This window comes from Amblyomma mixtum, chromosome 5, assembly GCF_055824585.1.
Source record: "Amblyomma mixtum isolate Tamu chromosome 5, ASM5582458v1, whole genome shotgun sequence".
NCBI classification, from domain to species: domain Eukaryota; kingdom Metazoa; phylum Arthropoda; class Arachnida; order Ixodida; family Ixodidae; genus Amblyomma; species Amblyomma mixtum.
Genome location: NC_143016.1, coordinates 49,429,917 through 49,452,681, shown reverse-complemented (window position 1 = coordinate 49,452,681; position 22,765 = coordinate 49,429,917). Strand labels below are relative to the sequence as shown.

General features: G+C 44.4%; 1 protein-coding gene across 1 annotated transcript; it reads right to left on the bottom strand.

The window, feature by feature from the left end:
* Positions 1-1,422: 1,422 nt before the first annotated feature.
* On the bottom strand, positions 1,423-21,505 carry LOC149342077 (uncharacterized). The gene is made up of 5 exons (XM_089544378.1): positions 21,354-21,505; positions 18,470-18,621; positions 15,214-15,281; positions 2,000-2,086; positions 1,423-1,575 (listed from the first exon to the last, which is right to left on the bottom strand). The coding sequence occupies exons 1-5, from the start codon at positions 21,492-21,494 to the stop codon at positions 1,445-1,447; spliced, it is 579 nt and encodes a 192-aa protein (XP_089400504.1). The 5' UTR covers positions 21,495-21,505; the 3' UTR covers positions 1,423-1,444.
* Positions 21,506-22,765: the final 1,260 nt, after the last annotated feature.

Sequence of the window (22,765 nt, the reverse complement as noted above, 5' to 3'; positions counted from 1 at the left end):
GTAAATTGGCAGAACTTGCAAAAAACACCCATATTCCACAAACCAGAAATGAATAAATGTGGCTAGTTCCTACACCTAGAGCATATTACTCACAACAATCTATCTCATATACGCTGCCAGTGCTATTAAATAACTTAAAGAAATATTTGACCCTTTCCAGCATTCAAATACTGTTATGAAGAAATTTTTTCTGAACAAGTTTGTGTCATGACGCTGCATGTATTTTTGTGTTGGTACTTTTTGCTCTTTTTTTTTCAAGGTGTGTTATTTTCTTTTGTGCTATAATGTATAGCGCGGAATTTATTGCCGCTTGTCTGTTGCAATTCCAGGGTGAAAAAGGGGGCAGGACCTCCGTCAAGCTTCTGAGCTTTTAGTCCTGTCTCCTTCTCTAATATAGAGAAAATAAAAGGCTGATTGATTGATTGATTTACATGTGATATGAGTGAAGGTTGGGGTGCCCCACACTGCGTACGTGCATCTGGGTATAGTGTTCTTTGTAGGCGATGTAGTTGGGGGGGATTATTGTATGTGAGTGTCTGAATGCAGTGGAGGTATGCAACCACCGGAGAAAGGCGTTTGTCGTGAGAGAATAAAAGAGCCTGTAGAGGTGTTATGTCTCGAGTCGTGTCGAATGAGTGGAGAGGGGGTAGGATTAGGACCGAGGTTCCTCGCTTGCTGGGTGTAGTACGAGGCAAGGTCTGGGTCCTTATGTTCTCTCGTGGCCCGGTGCCCATGTCATAACGCAGGACGCGGAGAGCTGAGCGTGAGACGCGGCCTCAAGTGAAAGGTCGGCAGATTGCCTGCGAATCAGTTAAAATATGCGAACTGCGCGATTTACCGTAGCAGAGCTTGATGGTGCGCGAAATCGCGATGGCTTCAGCGGCAGCTCCATCCAGCAATGCAAAAGATGGTGCCAAGCATGGACAGTTGGCACAACCCACAGCAGCACAGGCGTTTCGGGAGGACAGAGCCCACGAAGCCACGTCCCTATGGATAGCCGTCGTGTTGTGTCCATTATGCTTGAAAAATTGAAACTGAAAAATAATTCCCGTGAAATTAATAACGTGACTATTAGAACACATTACCGATAATGCCAGCCTCACCAGCTTTCTGTATTCCTTGAGTGTTCGTGCTGTGCCAATAAGCAACTGATCAAAAGTAACCTAATTGTAAAAGAATATATTTTTTTTAATCGTTTAGTTACTTCTGATGGGCTGTACGTGGCCGATGAAATGAGTTACATTTGTGATCAAGGAATTATAGTTTTAATAAAGAACAAAATTGGTGTTCGCAAAGCGTTTCTGTTGAGAAAACGATTTTCTCCAAAGAAGAAATTTTCATGTATCACAGAATGGCGGGAACAGATTTATTGCTTTTCTAACTGGCTTAAAGACTGATGCTTCCTCTCCTCTCTGGTGGGAGTGCCTCCGTTGTGGTACGGCACTTATTGGACCATCTGCCCACAGGTGTCCTTGTCGTAGGCCTGCACTCCGTCCTTGCAGTTGTCTTGAAACTTTTCCAGACAGATTTGTGGGACTTCGTCTTTTACGGCACTTCTGACCCACAATATGCATTCTGCGAATGCAGAAGGAATTCAGATGAGATTAGCATAGAAAACAAATGGACTTTATTGCAGAAACCCGTTTGATGTAATGAATGAAACAGACTGGCTTTCAGAGCATGTAGTCAATAAGCACTTCTGAAAAGAGACATGCGTCTACTCGAAGATGGAGTTCTGCTTCGCGCGTGCAATATTTCTTAACTTTATGTATACTGATAGTAATTAGGCGTCAAAATACCAGCCATCTCTCCAATAAGAGATACTTATGTGATAAAGTTTATACAGGGCATAGTGCGCTTATAGAGAAGCCTAGCTGTGAAAGAATATATTTCTTAAGGAACATATTTCTGAGGGGGTTTCTGAAATGCTTCTGCCTTCATTGTGTGTTTTTCTGATACAGCAACATTGCCGCAGAGACATGAAAAGCTAATTGCTCACCTTGACGGTCGGCGAAAGGAAGCTCCTCAAGAGCGCAATTTAAGTAGTCCGTGTATATGAAACGGGCAAGTTGCTCATGGTCGTCATCTGTACAGAGTTCAAGCAGCAGAAAACGTAACTTTTCATCTTAACGTGTAAAACAGGCCCTGTGCGCAATGAGGCGCGCCATGTGGAATGCATCGGATTTATATAGGCCATGTCGAATTACTGCTCTAAGCGGCATAGAGTAATAACCTAAATGGCGATCTTACTAGTAATACCTAAAAATTAGAAGGTTCTCTGACAGGCGCGCTGCATTAATCATCAAAAGTTTGAATTTTCACGGTGTATTTTAAATGCGCTTTTACGTAAGATATTGCCTGAAAGTCGCTCCTTGTAAATGATGATCAAAACACCACGGGTTTTTGACCGATGTAACTTACATGGGCTCCTCATTTGGGACAGGGGCTCGCTGTATCTCGCATTATCAAGGCGTCGTCGTACAGTAGCCCGATAATTTTGGCGCGGAATTAGCAACACAGGTTCTTGCATTAGGATTCCTTGACACGATAATTATGAAAGCGCTCACCAGGTCGCCGACGCCGTTTTGCTCATTTTGTGGGTTTCATATGCTCTCCGCGACTTTTAAATCACTTATTTGTAGCCCATTATGCTTAAACGCGGTTGGTCTTAGCGCACATGCATAAATGCTGTGGTTGGCGATGTTAATGCACAAGTTTCAAGAATCTCCAAAGTTAGCAAGAAAAGGCGTTTTATTGTATAGTATATTTTTTGGCAGCCTACCGTCTGCATTTCTTGAAATCAACAAGAAATAGGTGTTTCATGTATCCTGCAGAGAACCTGAAGAGAACTGGTAATTCATTGTACAGGCAACGGTAGCGCGAAAAACCAGGGCATCTGTCGATGAAGGAGCCGCGGTTGTCGCTTGGGTGGACGTGGTTGCTGTGGAGCCCTTCTCTTTTTCTTTTCCCTCAGATCTTTCTAACGCGATAGCTTTAACGGTTCCGTTGAGCGGAAACCCGGTGTCGTTATCGTCGTCATTGGTGTGAGAAAAAACCCAAAGTGAAACAACCTTGTCCGTCCACATAGGTCATCGGACCTTACGACGTCATCACAGCCTACCCACCCTGTTGAGAGCAAACTGTCCACCGCTGCAGGCGTGGTTCAATTAATGATTGGTCGCAAGAGGTTGCCAGCCTGGGTCTCACAAGTACCACCGTTGGCTGTATTTCGAACAGCTGTGACAGTGGCGCATCGCTGTACCGCGTTTGTAATCATACATTTTGGAAGCTGTATGTAGACTGAGAGGTTTGAATGTCCCGCATGCGACTCGGGCTATGGGGACGCCACTTTAGAGGGCTCTGGAATAATTTGTGCTACAGTGGTTCTTTTAACGACTGCTGACATCGCACAGCCTACGGGCGTTTTAACATGTCGTCTCTATCAAAATACGGCAGCCGTGGCCAGGATCGAACCAGCTAATTTGGGATCAGAGACCGACCGCCAAAACCGTTAAGTAACCGTGATGGGCGAACCAGTTTCAGTAATTTATGCGATAAGATATATCCAGTCATATTAGGCCTCGTCCCCGCCGGGGGGCGTCTGCAGCATGCAGATGTTGGTGAGTGGCGACACCACGGGGTATCCCGAGCATCCGCAGGGACATCCAAGCAGGGGGATGATGGTGAGCATGCGTCACCACGGACCCGAGCATCCGCGCTTAGCCGTGCGTGGCATCGCCGTGTCCTTGAAAAAGGGGATCCTGGTGGTTGAGCCGATGCCGAGCGTTTGGACCCTTAAGGCCCCTCGGCGGAGGCAACACACCACTTTGGCCCCAGCTTCCTGTAGAGGGCACCTCCGGCCTGACCCGACTGGGGGAAATCGGCAGTCACATTTTCCTGTCCTCCTCTCCATCTTTCACTTTCCTATCTCCGTTCTGACAACTTTCCTGTATCCTCCTCCCTTCTTGGTCTTTTCCTTTTTTATGGCGGCGAGGGTTAACCTTGTGTGGCTGACAAACCTGTGTCTCGCCATATTGGATTATAGTAGTGGTGTACAGCTGGCGTGGGGAGGGCTTGTTTTTCAAGTTCCTGTCCCGTCCCCATGTTGGGCTCCGCGGTGGGCGGCTGGCACTGTTGCCGAACACCAAACATTTTTTATGTCTTCCCATTTTTTCAACACTGATGTCCCTCGGAAAAGAGGGCGCACCGAGACATCGAAGTTTTTCACAAAAAATGCAACCACATTCCCACGTTTTCATGTTGTTCACAGCGAAGATGAAGAAAAGACTGCTCGACTCGTACCTCCATTCACTGTTACCAAGACCTTGACAGATGCCATTGGAGAAGGATATAAAATCAAAAAGCTAGCAAATGGCGACCTGCTATTAGAAATTTTGTACAACCATCAACAAGAAAAACTGCCTGAAGTGAAAAGCTTTGGAGAAATCCCAATCACAATCAGCCCAACCGTTCGTTGAACACTGTTCGGGGAGTTATCTCGGACGATGACCTCAAATATGTAACTGACGAAGAACTTCTGGAAGGCTTAAAGGAACAAAACGTCACTAATGTATACAGGATAAAAATGAGACGAGACAATAAGGAAATACCCACAAGGCACATTGTTCTTACTTTCGCATCGAGCATCCTCCCAGACTCCGTAGAAATAGGCTATATGAAACACCAACTCAGATAATATATTCCAAATCCGCGACGCTGCTTCAAGTGCCAAAGGTACGGCCACCGCTCTCAGAGCTGCCGGGGCCAACTAACATGCGCGAAATGTGCTTCCCATGAACACGACTCAGAGAAATGTGAAATTGTACCACACCTGTGTGTAAATTGTGAGGGCAGCCATCCTGCGTACTCACGTGCGTGCCCAGTTTGGAAACAAGAAAAGGAAGTTGTGACAGTCAAGGTAAAAGAAAACATAACCTTCAGGGAAGCTCGGAAACGAGTCACATCATCTTTGCACAAACCCACCTTCTCCGTTGTGGTGCAACAGGGCACAGCATCACAACGGCCTCCGGCACCTAGCCAGGCCTCACACAGTGAGCCTGGAGCAGGGCCACCCGTGCCCCTGGTGGCTGCAGCTAGTGCTGCGCCACCACCAACGAAACAGGCGGCGCGGACTTCCAGGTCAGCGGGCCTCAAGGCCCCTCCCCCCACGGAGAGGCCAAACACGAAAACAACCGTGCGTCTCGCACGATCGTCCAGCGTATCGGAAAATACGATGGACACAAGTCCACGCAGCCCTGTGCCGTCGACATCGCAAGGACGGCGGGGCTCCGTAGACCGACGAAAAAAAGAGAAGCCTCGTATCAGGGCGCCAGAAAACCTAACCTTGTTCTCTACTATCTACAAAATACAACATGGTATTCATACACTAGAACTGTAGGGGACTCTTACATAACCTAAATGACATAAAAGATATATTAGCCACACACTGGGGAGCGATCTGTGACTACGGTCCGGCTACCTTCCCGAGCTAACCAGCAACCCATCTTTTGCCCAGATTGTCCTGCTGTACGCTACGCATCTTGTGCATCGTCAACTCAGTTCGTGACTGCTGACACGCTCGCAACGAAGGCACGTGCATTCGGACTGCTAGCGTCAGCACACGCAAGTCTACCGCTGCCACGGAGCGCCACCGCAAGCCCTGTCTGCCTGCTATATAACCTGGCTACCATCGACGCCGCGGGTCATTTGCTGGGGAGCGATCTGTGACTACGGTCCGGCTACCTTCCCGAGCTAACCAGCAACCCATCTTTTGCCCAGATTGCCCTGCTGTACGCTACGCATCTTGTGCATCGTCAACTCAGTTCGTGACTGCTGACACGCTCGCAACGAAGGCACGTGCATTCGGACTGCTAGCGTCAGCACACGCAAGTCTACCGCTGCCACGGAGCGCCACCGCAAGCCCTGTCTGCCTGCTATATAACCTGGCTACCATCGACGCCGCGGGTCATTTGCTGGGGAGCGATCTGTGATTACGGTCCGGCTACCTTCCCGAGCTAACCAGCAACCCATCTTTTGCCCAGGTAAAAGGCACATCTTTGTACCTATTTTTCAGCATATACGGATTTTGGGCCGCTAGTCTCAGATCGCTCCTTGGGTTATGGCTCCCACTTTTGCTGTTGTCGCTAAGGAACTCGAGGAATTTAAATTGTCCTTCGAAGCAAAACTGCGAAATCTCACTGATGTACTTGACACTGTGAAAAGTTCCGTCGCCTTGCGCAGTGATGATACTGTAAAGGAGCTTCAAAAAGAGGTTGAGGAGCTGAAAAAATCTCTTCAGTTCATGAGCAACGAGTTTGAAACCATAAAGAATCGGAACGCCAGTCTTACTGCAGAGAACAAGAAACTACACGAGAGCAATGAGGCCCTAGTGCGCAGGGTTGCCCACCTGAAACAATATTCGCGTCTGAACAATCTAGAAATTAGAGGTGTCCCTGTGACTCAGGGCGAAGATTGCAACAAGATCGTTGAGGTTCTCGGCAGCGAGATTGACTGCCCCGTAAATTCAGAAGATCTGGATACCGTGCACAGGGTTCCAACACGAAACAAGAATGAAAAAAACATAATTGTTCGTTTCCTTTCGCGAAACAAGAAGGCGGAATTCCTGGCAAAAGCTAGGAAAGCACATCCTAGAACGACATGCCTGGGTCTCCCTCAAACGCAGGAGGCTCCTGTTTATGTCAATGAGCATCTTTCACCTGACAACAAGGACCTTTTTTCGAAGGCTCACAAGCTTAAGAAAGATAACAAATGGGCCTTCTTGTGGACATCGAACTGTGTTATTCTAGCTAGGAAGGAGCAGAACAGTACAGTCTTTCGGATAAATAATGTAGACGACCTTGAAATTTTCCGTGAGTAGACATACGGGTGCTGACGTTCTACATCTTTCTAACCGCCATCATGGCATCATATTCCCCGGAATATGCTCGTTCGATCTTATCCGAAGCTAAAGGTCTGTCTGCCATCCACTTCAATGCTCGTAGCCTACGGAAGAATTACGATAACATAACCGCTTTGCTTACTACCCTTCAACATCAATTTTCCATCATCTCATTTTCTGAAACTTGGCTATTATCCCTTGACACAGATTTGTATGCTTTTCCTGGCTATTCATGCGAATACGCACACCGTATTGATAACCCCTATGGTGGTTCGGCTATCTACATTTCAAAGCACATTGCTTACAAAAGACGTCTTGATCTGTGTTTAAATGTGAGTAAATGCGAATCGGTTTGGATAGAAATTGATTGCCGATCTACTGATGGCACAGAGAAGGTTATATGCGGCGCTATTTATAGGTCTCCTTCTAATGATGCGTCTGAATTTTGCCGGGCTTTTGAACTAGCACTCCATAAACTATCACTCGAAAATAAAAACGTCTTCATTATGGGAGATTTTAATATCAATATGCTAGACATGACTAATCCCATCTGTGTCGACTATACGACCTGTTTCTACAGCTATGGTTATGCAAATTTAATTAGCACGCCTATGCGTTGTACTGACCATGGCTCGCATTCATTACTTGATCATATTCTTTCGAATTTTCCCACTGCTCCTCCGGTTGGCTTGATAGAATGTGATGTCACTGATCATTTTCCGGTATTTCTTTGTGCACTATCATCTCGCTGTAGTAACATGTCCACGAGGAAGTCAGTTTTTGATAGCGGAAAATATTTTGAAGCCATATCTAATACTGATCTTCCATACATTTTGGGTCTCCCGAACCCAGAAGTGGCTGTACTTGAGCTGTCGAAAATAATTTCATCAGCAATCAATAAATGCACATCGCTCCAATCATCCACGAAAAAATATGTTACCCCCTTTTCCCCATGGATAACTACTGCTCTGTTAAACTCTCTGAAGAAAAAAGAAAACATGTATAAGAAAACTAAACACCAGCCGTTCAATCTGCGTCTTAAATTGAGACATAAAAGGTATTCCAGTGTACTAACGTCGCTTCTAAAGAAAGCTAAACGATGTTATTATGAAAACCAGTTATCCACACATACTAACAATTCTAAACGAAAATGGCAGCTGCTTGACGAATTTCTGAATATTCGTAAGTCACCTAGTGTTGTTAAATCTATTTTCCACGGTGGTGTTACTTTATCTGATCCCGAGGAAATGGCGAATACATTTAGCAATTATTTTTTCAATTCACCTAATTATCCTATCTCTTCGTTATGCACACCTTCTCTTGAGCGCTGCCCTCACTCCTTTTTTCTTACCCCGACGTGCCCAGACGAAGTTCTATCTGTAATTGCTAATTTAAAGACGACCGGCCCCGGCGTTGACAATATCCATGGAAAGCATGTGAAAAGTATCCGGTCATTGCTTGCTCCAGTCCTTAGCCACATCTGCAATCTCGTTTTTAAATCTGGAAGTTATCCCAAGCAGCTCAAGATAGCGAAAATAATACCGGTCTTCAAAAAAGGCGATCCAGCTTTGCCAAATAATTATCGTCCGATTGCAATTCTTCCTTTTTTTGACAAAATTTTAGAAAAACTAATTGAAGTAAGGTTGTCTAGTTATATTGAAAAATTTAACATATTGACAGATAGTCAACACGGCTTTCGGCGCGGACTATCTACAGATACTGCAATAGCGTCTGTCATAAATTACGTTAGGCTAACAATTGATAAAGGAATGTTCTCAGGAGCAGTTTACATAGATTTTAGCAAAGCATTTGATTCCATTGATCACTCCATCTTGTCTCACAAATTGGAACATTATGGTATCACTGGACCTCCCCTAATGCTCTTGAAGAGCTTTCTCTGTGACCGACAGCACATAGTCTCTATTAATGACCATACATCTAACATAGCTTTAATTAACAAGGGTGTTCCACAGGGCTCAATTCTTGGCCCTGTATTGTTTTTACTCTACATTAATGATTTACCATCCTGTTTAAAGAATTGCAATAGTATACTATACGCAGATGACTCTACCATGCTATCATCGCACCAGGACATTAATCAGCTGATTCTTAACCTACAGAATGATCTTAATTCTCTTGAGCGTTGGTGCCACATTAACCGCCTGTCCGTGAACGTCACTAAAACTTGTTTTCAGATTTTCCATCCCCCTCAGAAGTCATTGCCCATCACACCACTTCTATACCTCAATTCTGCTGCTATTTCACCGCAAGATCGACTTTCTTTTCTTGGTGTTATCATTGACCCTCACTTAAAATTCCATCATCATGTAGCTGAAACGTGCAAGAAAATTTCTTATGGATTACGCGCACTAATTAAAGCCCGAAGCTATTTTCCAGTACAAACTTTATTATCTCTTTACTACGCATTCATCCAGAGCCACTTAAACTACGGTATCTCATCTTGGGGTAACGCCTATCATATTCATCTCTGGCCTTTAATAAAACTGCAAAAGCAAGCCATGCGCATCATAACAAATACCCCTCGAATGTCACCCTCCCGCGTTTTGTTCATAGATTTAAACGTTCTACCTATCTTGGCCCTTTATTTTTACAACCTTGGTATCCTATTCTTTAAGATTCTTCATCATTATCTCCCGCTAAGCATATTTTCTCCCGGCACGATCATGAGCAACACCGTCACTCGTTTTGCGCTGCGTAATAACTTTTTACTACCTAAGGTCAGAACTAACTACGGGAAACAATGCCTTCATTTTTCATCCGTATCATTTTGGAATTCTTTGAACATAGACATCAAACAAACTAATACGCTTTCTTTATTCAAGGTCAACCTAAAGCTTTTCCTTCTTAATTTGTGATTTTTTTTTGTTATGTTATTGATTCTATGTATCGCGGCATCTGTGTGTTTTATTTTACATTATCGTGCATTACATTGTTTGTATTTAAATATTTCAGTAACTAATATTACACTATGTGCCTATATTTATTCTGTTTCGTCGCAAATTAATGTGTTGTGTATTTTATATTATGTTGCTTATTGAAATTTATTTTCATGGGAGGTCCTGCCCGCGGTCTTGTACCATGGGACCTCTAGCTGTATAGAATTGTAACTTTTATTGTATTACTCAATAAACTTTCAACTTTCAACTTTCAACTTTCAACCTGTCGCCTTGTGTTTACAAGAGACAAATTTAGGCCCCAAACATGGAAACATTTTGAAACACTATAACTTCTTCCGCCGTGACCGAGAGCAGGCGAACCGGCTTTCGGGTGGCGTAGCCATCATAGTTAAAAATGGTATTGCAGCCCGAAAACACAAGCTTAAAACCGGATTAGAAGCCTTGGCAGCCATCCTACACACATTTAAAACAATTACAGTGTGCTGCGTATATATTGACCCTCATCTTAAAATAACAACCCATGACTTAGAAGACCTTTTCGATCAGTTACCAGAACCATTTTTGATGATAGGAGATTTTAACGCCCACTCCTGCTTTTGGGGTAGTGAGTAAACCGACACTAGAGGTCAGTTGATTGAAGATTTTATACTCTGCAATAACATTTGTCTCTTAAATACTGGCAAGCCAACCTATTGTTCTCCTAGCTCAGGAAAAATGAGTTGTATAGATTTATCTTTTAGTTCGTCCTCTATTTTTACAGATTTTAATTGGGATGTCTTAGATAACCTATATGGAAGCGATCATCTACCCATACTAATTAGCTCAGCCCATTCACCCGAAATAATCCCATTTAAACTGCAACGATGGAAACTGCACCTAGCCAACTGGGCACTGCTCCGTGAAAAAGCCAGCCTAGACAAAATAGTTTCTGACGACCTGAGTGTAGACGAACTGAACAAATTTTTCACAAACTGTAGTATTGCTGCTGCACGCAAGCTATTCCTCAATCTTCTGGAATAGTAAACCAAAATCACAAATACTGGTACACAAAAGAGTGTAAAGAAGCAAAAAAGAGACAAAACAAAGCCTGGGAAACTTTTCGTAGAATTTTTAAAAAATTTAAAAAGGCAAGAGCAAAAGCTCGATATATTCGTCGTAGTGCCGAAAAGTCCTCTTGGAAAAATTACGTTTCATCGATAAACAGCTCGACCACATCAAAACAAATGTGGGAGAAGGTCAGAAAGATAAATGGCAACTACTCTCCATTCACAGTCCCCCTTCTGATAGCTCCCAGTGTAAAGACGAGTTTAAAAGAACAAGCAGATATTTTAGGCGAATATTTTTCTCCATTTCCAGCTCATCCCACTACACAGCAGCTTTTCTAAAACACAATATCACAGCGGAGAAGCAAAGACTGCCGACAAGTTGTGGTACAAATGAACCCTACAATAATTTAATTACAATACAAGAGATGAAAACAGTAATTTCTGCCGGTAAACATACTGCGCCCGGCCCAGACCAAATACATTACCAAATGCTAGCCCATCTTTCTGAACCTGCCGTAGAGGCACTTTTAAGTTTTTTAACAAAGTTTGGGTGTCAGGGAAAATAACCAAAGGCTGGAAAGAAGCTATTATTTTACCGTTTCTTAAACCCGGGAAGCCACCAACCACTCCTAGCAGTTATAGCCCCATAGCCCTTACCAGTTGCCTCGCCAAGTCCTTCGAAAGTGTCCTGAATATACGGTTAACTTTTGTCCTCCAACCCCGTGAACTTTTAAAAAAGGATGTTTTAAAAAAGGATGCTCTACTACAGATCACCTAGTTCGCCTTGAAAATACTGTAAGGAATGCTTTTATACACAAACAACACTGTCTTGCAGTCTTTTTCGACTTAGAAAAGGCATTTGACAGAACCTAGAGGTTCGGGATTCTCCAAGACCTTGCCGATCTTGGCATCCGCGGCAGGATGTTAAATTGCATAAAAACTTCTTATCTTACCGCTCAGTTCATGTACGCCTAGGGTCAACCATTTCAAAGAATTTTTACCAGGAGAATGGTGTACCTAAAGGGTGTATCTTAAGTAGAACACTCTTTGTCGTAAAAATGAATTCTATTAGGAAAATAATCCCAAGATCCATTATGTATTCTGTTTATGTAGATGATCTTCAGATAGCATGCACATCCTCCAACATATCCACATGTGAAAGACAAATCCAGCTAACAATAAATAAACTGGCAACATGGGCAGGCAGGAATGGTTTCCAATTCTAACCACAGAAAACAGTGGCCGTACTTTTTTCACTCAAAGGGGGCCTACAGAGAGATCCTGCACTACACCTAAATGAAACCGAGTTACCTTTAAAAACTGAACACAAATTTTTAGGCATAACGTTTGACCGAGAACTTACTTTTCTGCGTCAGAAAAATGCGTTGAAAAAGAAAGCTTCTCGATCACTCAATATACTGAAAGTCCTTTCACACAAACACTGGGGCTCTGACAGGGCAAGCCTTCTAGAGATTTATCGCTCTGTGGTACGATGCTGCTTAGATTATGGCTGCATAGTGCATGGTTCAGCAAGGTCATCGTACTTGAAACGACTAGATCCGGTGCATAATTTGGGCCTGCGTCTTTTTACTGGCGCCTACAGGACGTCACCCATAAATAGCCTTTACGTTGAAACAAACGAACCATCTCTTACAGATAGAAGAAGCATACTTACATGCTCATATGCTCTAAAAATCCGTTCCCTACCAAGACATATCTGTTACAAAATAGTTACAAAGTGTCCGTCTAGAACACTCTTTAATGACAAACCGCAAACCACCAGGCCACTGCTATTGCGTTTTGAAGAGATTTGCCAGAATCTCGGCGTACTGAACACGCTACCCAGCACTGCACTAAGACGAGATCCACTGCCTCCATGGTACACATTTCCTGCAATATGCGATTTTACCCTCACACAATTTCACAAAAAGCAAACCCCACAGGAACATATAACACAAGAATTTCTTTCACTGGAAGAAAAATACAATGGCTTCACGCATTTTTATACTGACGGTTCAAAAACGGATACCTACGTAGGAAGCGCAGTGGTGCGAGGAAATGACAAGGAAATAATAAGACTTCCACAGTGTGCATCTATCTTCACAGCAGAATGCTACGCTGTATGCATAGCCATAAGAAAAATAGAAACAGAGAACCTCAAGAACAGTATTATTTACACAGACTGTCTAAGTGTACTTAGAGCTCTCCACTTCAAAAATGCAACCACTCCACTACTTGGTGACATCATACATAACATAGTAATAGCCACAGGTCAAGGACAGAACATTAAACTCCGCTGGGTTCCGAGCCATGTCGGAATAAAAGGGAACGAGAGAGCAGACTTCTGCGCTGCTCAAGCTCGTGGACAGCAAATAAAGAAAGTAAATATGCCCTTAATGGATTGCGTGAACTTAATACAGCGTAAGCTGAGAGAAAAATGGCAATTTTTTAGGAACAATGAGGTAAATAACAAGCTACATTTAATAAAGCCGGTTTTAGGTGAGTGGCAGTCCTGCACCCACCAGGAGCGTTTCAAATAAGTGGTTATCTGTCGTCTTCGTATAGGGCACACGCACCTCACACATAATTTCCTACTAACAAAAGAAGACAAGCCGCGATGTGAATTATGCCTAGATGAGCTAACAATAAACCATATTTTATTCTCATGCAGAAAACTAGAAAGACTAAGGAAGAAGCATTTTCCAGTTTTTTATAGCGAACACATACCATTCCACCCAACATTGCTCCTAGGAGAACATGCACTTGTTGACATTTCACAGGTTTTTAAGTTTTTAAACATAGCAGGAGTTTTAGACAAATTGTAAAGGTAATAAATAATGGTCAGTTTTTTACAACTAGCAGATTTTTTGATCCACACCTCAGCCACTCTCTCGTCGTGAGAAGAAGGCTGAGGTCTTTATTCGATTTGTCGGGAGCCTTGACATCCTTGAGCCGCCAAGGTTGGTTGCAGAGGTTACCTGACCTTCCTTAAAGCTTCTACCAAAAATCACTTCTAACATTTTGTCTTATTTTTTACTAGGTGCACGAATGAACTTTTTAGGCCCTTTACACCACCATTGTTTTATGCTTTTTTTTAACATCCTATATAAAACAATATTTTATACCTCGAGCTTGGCGCATGATAGCCTTTGCCGCTTATGCGCCATAAAAACCAAATCAGCAGAACACAACAAAACATATTAGGCCTCGGAGTGCATGAAAACATTCCATTTATTCTAACTAAAGTGCTTTGAGGGCGAGAAGAAATCATGATATTCTATGCTGCAAGGTTCTGTTTGACAAATATTCTCCCCTTTTCTCATTGGCACCTTCCTCACCATTGAACGCCTTTCCTTAAGAACTTCTTGAAGCTGCTAAAGCTCTGCTTAGAATGCAAGCTTTAGCCGCTGGCAATGCTACACGTGCATGTCTGCCCTGTTGTATAGTGTTGAGGCAAGTGTGCAGTACGGTCTGAACAAGCCATCTCAAAGGTCTATACAACCCAAAGGTCTATGCAAGGTGGCCTTCATGCTGGAAACCGCTTTTCTCAGGACTATGGAAGGTAAGTCGATTACCATAGCCGAATGCAATTTCGTTTCCTCTGGTAGGCTTTCAGTGCTGTTATAATGTCATAATGTTCGCTGTTATAATGTCCGAAACGGCCATGCATGTTCCAGCGCGTCATTTTTCACGGTCCTTGTTTTTTTTACAAACGGCGAGCATGATAGTGTCGTTGGCATTTTGCCCCCTTTGCAGGAAAGCTGATTCACTTAGCTTTTGTTCCTTTGTTCTGCTGATTTGCGCAGCACTGGTCCAGACGTTACTGCCGCAGAGAAGGGCACACTAAGTGATCAGCTCCAGCTCATTCGTGAAATGGTTAGCAAGAATGAATTTACGGCGATTGCGTTTGTATTATGGGAGCCTTATAATGAGGGCATATATTATTAGAAGTGAGTGCGTGTAGTCTTGCAGTCTTAAGAACCGTGCCTAGCAGTGCGCTTGCGGGCGGCGTCCCGAGAGGCTGCCTGACCCGACGCATGTTTTGGCTCTAGGTTCCCTCTTACGTGCAGCGTTCCGAGGGTGACGCTCAACTTCGGCTTCGTTTGTGGCTAGCGTGAAAAAACTGCCGCCACGTGTGCTCGGTCCCCGGTGTTTTTACCTTCTTTTCTGCTCCATCTTTGCCCTTTTTTCTCATTCCTCCTGCGGTCCCACACTTTTCCTTTGTTCTTCCCATAGGGGAGCAGCAAGGGAGAGACGAGAGGGCACGAAGGGGAAGAGATCGACGACAACTATGCGAAACCAGCGGAACTAGGCTAAGATAACCACTGCTGCAAAACATATACATCTTTACCTTCATCAACTGTGAAGATATTGGTGTCAAGTGTCGGCCCAGGTTTTATGTGGTAAGTGATGTTTCGCCTGTAATGAGAGACAAAAGATGCAGAAAATGCCGCTTCGTGAGTCAAGGTTTATTGTGAAGTGCATCAGCTGCATTCAGAAGGAGCAATTTTTCAAAACCTGACAGCCTTAGGTAGTAGAGACTGGCGAAAAACCACCGGAGGTTTTAAGGCAGTTCGGCACACGCCGCGGTTGCTCAGTGGTCATCTCGCTCGGCTGCTGACCCAAAAAACGCGGGTTATCGAGGCAAAATTCTAGAGACGCGTGTATTGTGCGATGTTTCACTAGCCGGTCTATATGGAGCAGACAATCTCAAGGCGCTGCATGCCTTTGTGCTTAGTCGCATTCTTTATGCCACTCCTTACCTGAACCTCTCCTGTGCGGATAAACATAACATCAATGCTCTAATCCGCATGGCTACCACCAAAGCAGCGCTAAACCTACCAAAGAGCACTAGCACGAACAGGCCCTTAAAATTAGGAATGCACAACACTATACAAGAACTTACAGATGCACATCGCTAAACACAGTACCTTCGTCTGGCTGGCACGGAAGCCGAACGATATATACTGGATTCTCTCGGAATTCGCATACCTGTACACACTAAAGACTTAATCTCTCTCCCTCACGCCATACACACCGCGCTTATCCTCAAACTCCTTCCTTCTTGAGAATATCCACCCTGAATACCATCAATCCCGCCGAGTCGCGCGAGCCAAAGCTGTCCATAAAGAATATGGCACTTCAGAGGATGTGCGCTGGCTGGACGCCGCGTGTGGTCCAGACCGTTCAGTAGCTGTGGCTTACCATCCAGCAGCCCCCCCCCACTTACCCATTTTATAGACCCCCCTTGTACCCCGGAAGAAGCAGGAGAAGCAGCTATTTTAATAGCCATTGCCGAAACCAATGCGGCTTATATAGTTAGCGATTCCAAAACTGCCTTAACTTCGCCCGCGGACGCGTGCATCCCCCCCCCCCCCCCCCCCCCCCGCCTGGCAGATAATGAGAATGTGCACCCTAAATTCCGGTAGGCGTACTGAGCTCGTGTGGGTGCCGGCTCACTCTGGAAATGAGGCCGCCGATAACATAGCCCAAGGACTTATTTGCCGGCCAAATGGCGACCCCAGCCGGGATTTCTCGAGGGAGCGGGCACACACGTTCTCAGAACTGACTCAACAAGCACGCCTTGCCCGTCGACTCTATCCCTCTCCCCACCCCCGCCTATCCCACTCCCAACAAATCCTCTGGAGGCGACTCCAGACCCAAACTCTTCCTACACCTCAGCGTCTGTCCTACTTCCGCCATGTTTCCCAAGAGTGCGTTCTCTGCGGAGAATCGCACGCTACCCTGGACCACATCCTCTTCGGCTGCCCTGCCGATCCTCCCCCGCAGGGAAAGCCCGCCATCGGTACGTGGGAGGAATGGGAGGCCCTCCTTGCGTCGCAGGACCCGGACACGCAACTTCGCTGCGTGAACCGGGATGCCAGTGCCATGGCCCTACGTGGCCTGGACACATGCGCGTAATGTGAAGGCTGTGCGGTGGCCCTGAGACCTTGCACGGTCCAAACTTGCTCGCATAATAAAGTTTTTCATCCATTCATGTGCGATGTCAGTGCACGTTAAAGAAACCCAGGTGGTAGAAATTTTCGGAGCCCTTCAGGCGGCGTCCCTCATAGCCTGAGACGCTTCGGGACGTTAAACGCACATTACAAATTCAGCCACATCGCAAATGACGGTATGCACCCACTTTTGAAAGGAATGTTGACAGTTTGCTTCAGAATACTATGCTTTTCAAGTATGGTAGAAATTGCAGATTACAGGGGTGCGATGAGTAAATGTTTAATTAGGAGTAGTTTTCCACAGAATGTACTATCGCGCTCAATATGAGTTGCAACGCGCGGTCATCGACCTGGGCTCGTTCCGTGGTGTGCCTCCTCCAAACAGTCGCTCTGAATTCTGGGAGAAACTGCTGTTCCAGGAAACAAAAGCACCCCCGCTAAGGAAAAAGTTTCTCGCAGAATTCCGAGCGACTGTTTGGAGGAGGCACACCACGGAACGAGCCCCGGTCGATGACCGCGCGTTGCAACTCATATTGAGCGCGATAGTACATATACAACGCAAATGTCATGCGTCGAAAGTCCTGAAGTTTGCAGGAAAAGAAAATGAAAATTGGTTTTGAAGAAAGGAAACGACGCATTTACTCTCTCATATCTCGACGGACGGCCGAACCGCGCAGTAAGGGTAGGGAAAACGAAGGTAGTTAAAGGAGAAATTACTATTAAGGAAATCCGGCAACTGATTTTTTATTTACATTCTGACCATGAATCTGTAATATACTCCAAGATGAAGGTATTTGCGTTCACAAATTGTAAATTATTATGTTTTATGTCCCGAAGGAACATAGGTATTCAGTGACGCAGTAGAGGACAACTCCCGGTTAATTTAAGCCTGCTGAAGTAAGACTTCATTGCCTAGTTTTTTCATGATCTTTTAAAGAATTGCGCTCTTAATAGACGAAGGCAGAAAAGGACACTAACGAAGGGACAGAAACAGAGCTTCGAACTTTAGTCAATTTAAATTTATAAGTTGCGCCAATGTCAAATTGTCTCTCCTTTGTGTGTCTTCTGTTAAGCGCACATCACATATATTTCAATGATAATTTCGACCACCTCGGATTAATCAGTGGGCGGTGAAATCGCACAGCACACGGGAGTTTTTGCATTTCGCCTACATTGTATTACGGCAGCCACCATCAGGATCGAATACGTGCCCTCGGGCACGTACAAACACGTACAAAGTTGGGCACTAATACCTTAAGAAATTTTTTGAATTTCTGCCATCATGTGGACATTCCAAACTGATTGTGATCCAAAACTACCCTGAATGGAGGATCCGAAGTATCAAGTTGTTAGAAAACTCGTACAATGCTGATGCCATAATTTTCAAATGTTTTTGGTACTAAGTAAAGTTGTGTACATCACACCAAAAAATAACCGTTGGCGTTTAAACTAAACAACTATAGAATTCATGAGGCCTAAGCATACTACTGAGGGAGAAAAGTTATTGCTTTGAAATCAAAATAGCAGTCGGCGCTCCAAAGAGTTAAACACACAATAATAATGAAATAACGCTAAGCTAACTCACTCGCATAAAAACAAATTACTTTGCATCACAAAAAAAAGAACTCTTTACGGTTCAATCAAACCTACGCTGGATGCCCTTTCAGGCCCTTGAGGAGAAGAACGTAAGTTGCATGCGGGGGATTCTTTCTCAGTTCCGTCCTTTCCGCAGTCAGGCAGTCGAGGTCACCATCATGGTCGATGTCGTACATAGCGACACCATATGGAAAACTCTCGAAGATCTGCAATAATAATGAGCGAGAGAGATATCCCGCAGGCTAAGAGGGCGTCTTTTATCTATGTTCTCTTCTTAACGCATTTTTCAGGGTGTGAATTTGTATTGCATATATTCCACCCATATCAAAGACTCGATTTCCAGTGTTCTCGCGCCTTTTTTAACGTTGCTTAGACTTCAAAGGGAGGGCACCGTTTTTGACAAAAGGGAGAAATTTCTTGAGCAGAACGGAAGGTATATATTTAAGAAAATATACAAGTACGCTACGTCCGTTCCTGGTCGCGGACAGAAGCTTTACTTTTCATTCACTCTCAATGTGTCCGGCGGTTGGTTAAGTGACATTGGTCAGCAAATGAATGAAAACCGAGTCTCACCAGGGTTCATTTATTAAACAAACAAGAATTTATTAAAGAAACAAGAATTCATATGGCCAGTAATCAAAAGCATAAAAACAGATAGGGGTGACCGACTCGCCAGAGTTAGCACAGGTTTAGCGATTACGTTAGAAAGGAAGTTTATGCAGCAAACATTTATACAAATTCTTCATTTCAAAAGCAATTCCTGATTGTCAGGACACTCTGCTACTGCATCGTGGCTAACCAAGACGCCTAGCGAACGGTAGGAAGAGACTGAATAGCAAAAAAAATTGAAACTTGAGCGGTATTAATCGAAGCTGCTTATCGGCATCCTCAAAGCTGGACTAAATTGCCTATTAAATTTTATTTGTAGCCGTATTGTTGCGCTTGGGTAGAGTAATGACTGAATAACACGTGAAAAAAAAACTTCAAGGACGCTTAACCTACTATTAAAAGTACAATGAAAAAGAATTAGGCAGCCCTCTCTCACAAGCACTCCTTTTCTTGCATGGATTCATAGCTTACGGACAGTCTTCACAACATTCCTGGCTCAGGTGCGCAGCGGTTAAGCGATGGGCCACTATGATGGCAGATGGCCTTTTGAAAAACAGCCACTGCTAATGCTTGTGCGATACGGGCCGCTCCTCCGAGCTCCCGTAGGGCTAATTGTTTACAGAGAATTCTTTGGGAGCCTCTCTGTCTGTCGACCAACGACTTGATGCGCATTGCCGTAGTTAGCATGTGGCAATCGGATTGAAAATATCTGAAATAATTTCATTTCCACCAGCTCATGTGCGCAGATGCCAACATTGATTAAGCTGAAAGGACCCCCCCCCCCCCTCTTTTTCATTTGAAACCAACCTTTGCGAGCTGTGATAGAGCTTACGCCGTTAGATCTTCAGTCCCTGAAACAACAGTGGATAGGTTGAGGGGGGCGGGGAGGGGTATCCTACTTTTGGGAGGTTTTTTTGTTTGCTTGTTTTGGTTCCGACGTCCAGCCTTTGCCCCAGCATGAATTACTAGTGAGCAAACATAATTTGAGTGATATTACCCGATATTTTATTTTTTGTATAACACGTATTTTTTGAGTGTTTGTTCTCGCATGTTCGAATAAAATCGTTTTCCTAGGTCATTAGCCTTTATCTGCTTTTTGTTCTTAACATGCACCCTCTTTACTCTAACCGTGGGTTCCTTTTTGGCCGCTACCTATTCATTGAATTATTGCGGGCAGTTTGGGGCGCCAGAGGAAAAGTTATCGAAAGGTGACACCGGTGGCGACGGCCGCATTTCGATGAAGCCGAAGCTCAAAAATTGTCCGTTTGATGTGCAGTGTCTGTGGATATGAATAACCCTTCATGGTAACAGTCATTTTTGAGTAAAGCAAATTGCGCATAACTGTCTCACTTGGCGGAATCCTCAAACGCGCCGTGTGGGAAGGGAGGTAGGAGGGAGTGAAAGAAGGAAGAGAGAAGAGGTGTCGTAGTGTAGGTCCCGGGATAATTTTGTCGAACATTATACGGTGCCCTGCGCCATGGCCCTTCGTTCTCTCCTCCGTCTTTAACTGCCTGATTCATCTCTATCCTTAGCAGCGCAGTTGAGGTACCCTCGGTGATGGGTCAGGGATTAGAGCGCTTGTTAACTGAATCAGAGCACACGGGTTCGAACCCAAACACGGCGGCCGCATTTCGATAGAGGCTAAAAGCCAAAGGCGCCCATGTGCTGCGCGACGTTAGTGCACGTTAAAGATCCCCAGGTGGTAGAAATTATTCCGGAGCTCTCCACGAAGGCACATCTATCGCTTTCATCTCTCATTCCCACCTTCCCCGCTTCTCACACGGTGCGGTTGAGGTGTCCAACGGTAAGTAAGACAGTAACCGCGACTTTCATTTTCTGGTCACCAATCACCATGATCATCAGCTGAGGTTCAACCGAGAGAGAGGCAATTACTACGCTTTTCCTTTCGCCATAGCACATTTGTCTATTAAACCCGGAGATTAAAGCTAAAGCAGCAAGTGCATTAAAAGATTCAATGTGATCTAGGCCAGCAAAATAGAGCAATAACAACCTTGGTGACTACTTCATTAGTAGTTAACTATATTTTCTAAGCTTATTCACCCATACAATCTACTTCTAACTGTTAACTTGAAGTCGATTTTTTACAAGCAGAATTATAGTGCATAACGCTAGCGCATTCGAGTCTAAAACGAGATAACAATCGTAGATGCAGATAATGGGCTCTCTACATATCTGTCTGCACCCACCTGTCTACATACAACTGTCTTTCTATAACCTGACACGTGGCTCAGACACCTACTGCTTTTTATCCATAAATTGGAAATCGGCCAAAACGGGTAGGCAACGTAGCAGGTTGAACTAACTTTACCTCGAAAGTATCCGGCAGATCTTGCATCTGCTGATCCTTCGATTCACAAGAGGCAAGCTCAGGAGATAGCAGCACGATGCAAACAGTAGCTACGATCGCTGCATGAAACAGTGCCATCCTACTGCGCAGCAAGTAGCGCATTGAAAACTCTCTTCCGCTGCGTTCGTTTAATATGGCAAGCTGCGACGTGCTGAATTTTACACAGCATGCAAGGCAATAGAAATCTGGGCTGCGTCATTGATTCCATGTTTACTTTTCTAATGTTTTACCATCTACGCTTAATGAGACCTGCTGCGAAATTATTGCCCCAACTGATAAACGTGACCAACAGTATGCTGTATTCCATATCTCTCTTTTGTTTCGTCAAACTTGATTCGTTAAGCAGCAGACAGTATAATAGAAGTGGTCCCTTCGCAACCTAAACGCCAGACACATCAAGTGGCTCCACCAAATTAAATTAAACTTTTTGACATGTCTTTCTGCTCCCCCCGTCTGGCGGGTTCATCACAGCTCTGCGTGCGAAACAACACGGACAACTCCGAACATATATTCATCGTTATCTGTAGAACTATTTCAGTTGCGGGACAAAGCCCTCTCCTAGAGATTTCAATTAACCCTTTCCTACGGCAGCTGCATCAAAGCTACTTCCATAAACTTAATTTTATCCGCCCACCTGTCGGTCTGGCGTCCCCTGCTGCATTGCTTTGGAATGTCCCTCTGTTGCTTTAAGCGACCTTCGGTCACCAGCTGAACGGTCTACATGCCCTCCACTGGCCGTTTCCTCTTGATCTCAGCTAACTCGGGTCCGTTACCTTGTCCAATTACTGTACATTACTGCTTATCTCAGTATCGTCCCGATCACTTCGGTCGGGCTAGAGATCTGTGTTGAACTCCTTAGGCTGAATTAGCAATCTTGTCCGCACTGGTAATGACATTGCCTGCTTGCCACTTTGCGCATACATCCGATTTTCGCCTATGTCTAGTATCTTCTTTAGCGCTTTCAAGCTACCTCCGTTCTTTCCAGCATGATCGTTCTCTCCATAATATCTTCCTTAAGTCACTTATTGTACGCCCATTGATCAACTTGGATAACTTGGATACGTATTGTTAGTATGTACAAAAAAGCGGATAATTAAATTTAAACAAAATTTTCACATGGAGAAAATTTTTGCTCATACAGAACTACTCTCGAGCTTTATCCGAAATTTCTTACCATGCCACAAATACGTTAAGTTCATAATAACGGATCTGCGATGCTAGATTTACAGAATCAACTCGGAAAAAATGCCGCAAAAGACGAAAGACGCAGAAAAAAGAGGCACCACAAGAGATATTGGCCAGGTACTACACAAATACCAATATTTGTAATGTGCGCTAGTTCGTGTTTGGCTTTGTGCCAGCTCTGACTGTGG

Excerpts from the sequence above, each read along its gene's own strand:
- LOC149342077 (XM_089544378.1), bottom strand. The coding sequence starts at position 21,494 with ATGCGCTACTTGCTGCGCAGTAGGATGGCACTGTTTCATGCAGCGATC. Across the intron at positions 2,087-15,213 it reads TATCTTCACAGTTGATGAAG|ATGACGACCATGAGCAACTT; the intron begins GTAAAGATGTAT and ends AACTCTGTACAG. Across the intron at positions 1,576-1,999 it reads TCCTTTCGCCGACCGTCAAG|AATGCATATTGTGGGTCAGA; the intron begins GTGAGCAATTAG and ends CTGCATTCGCAG.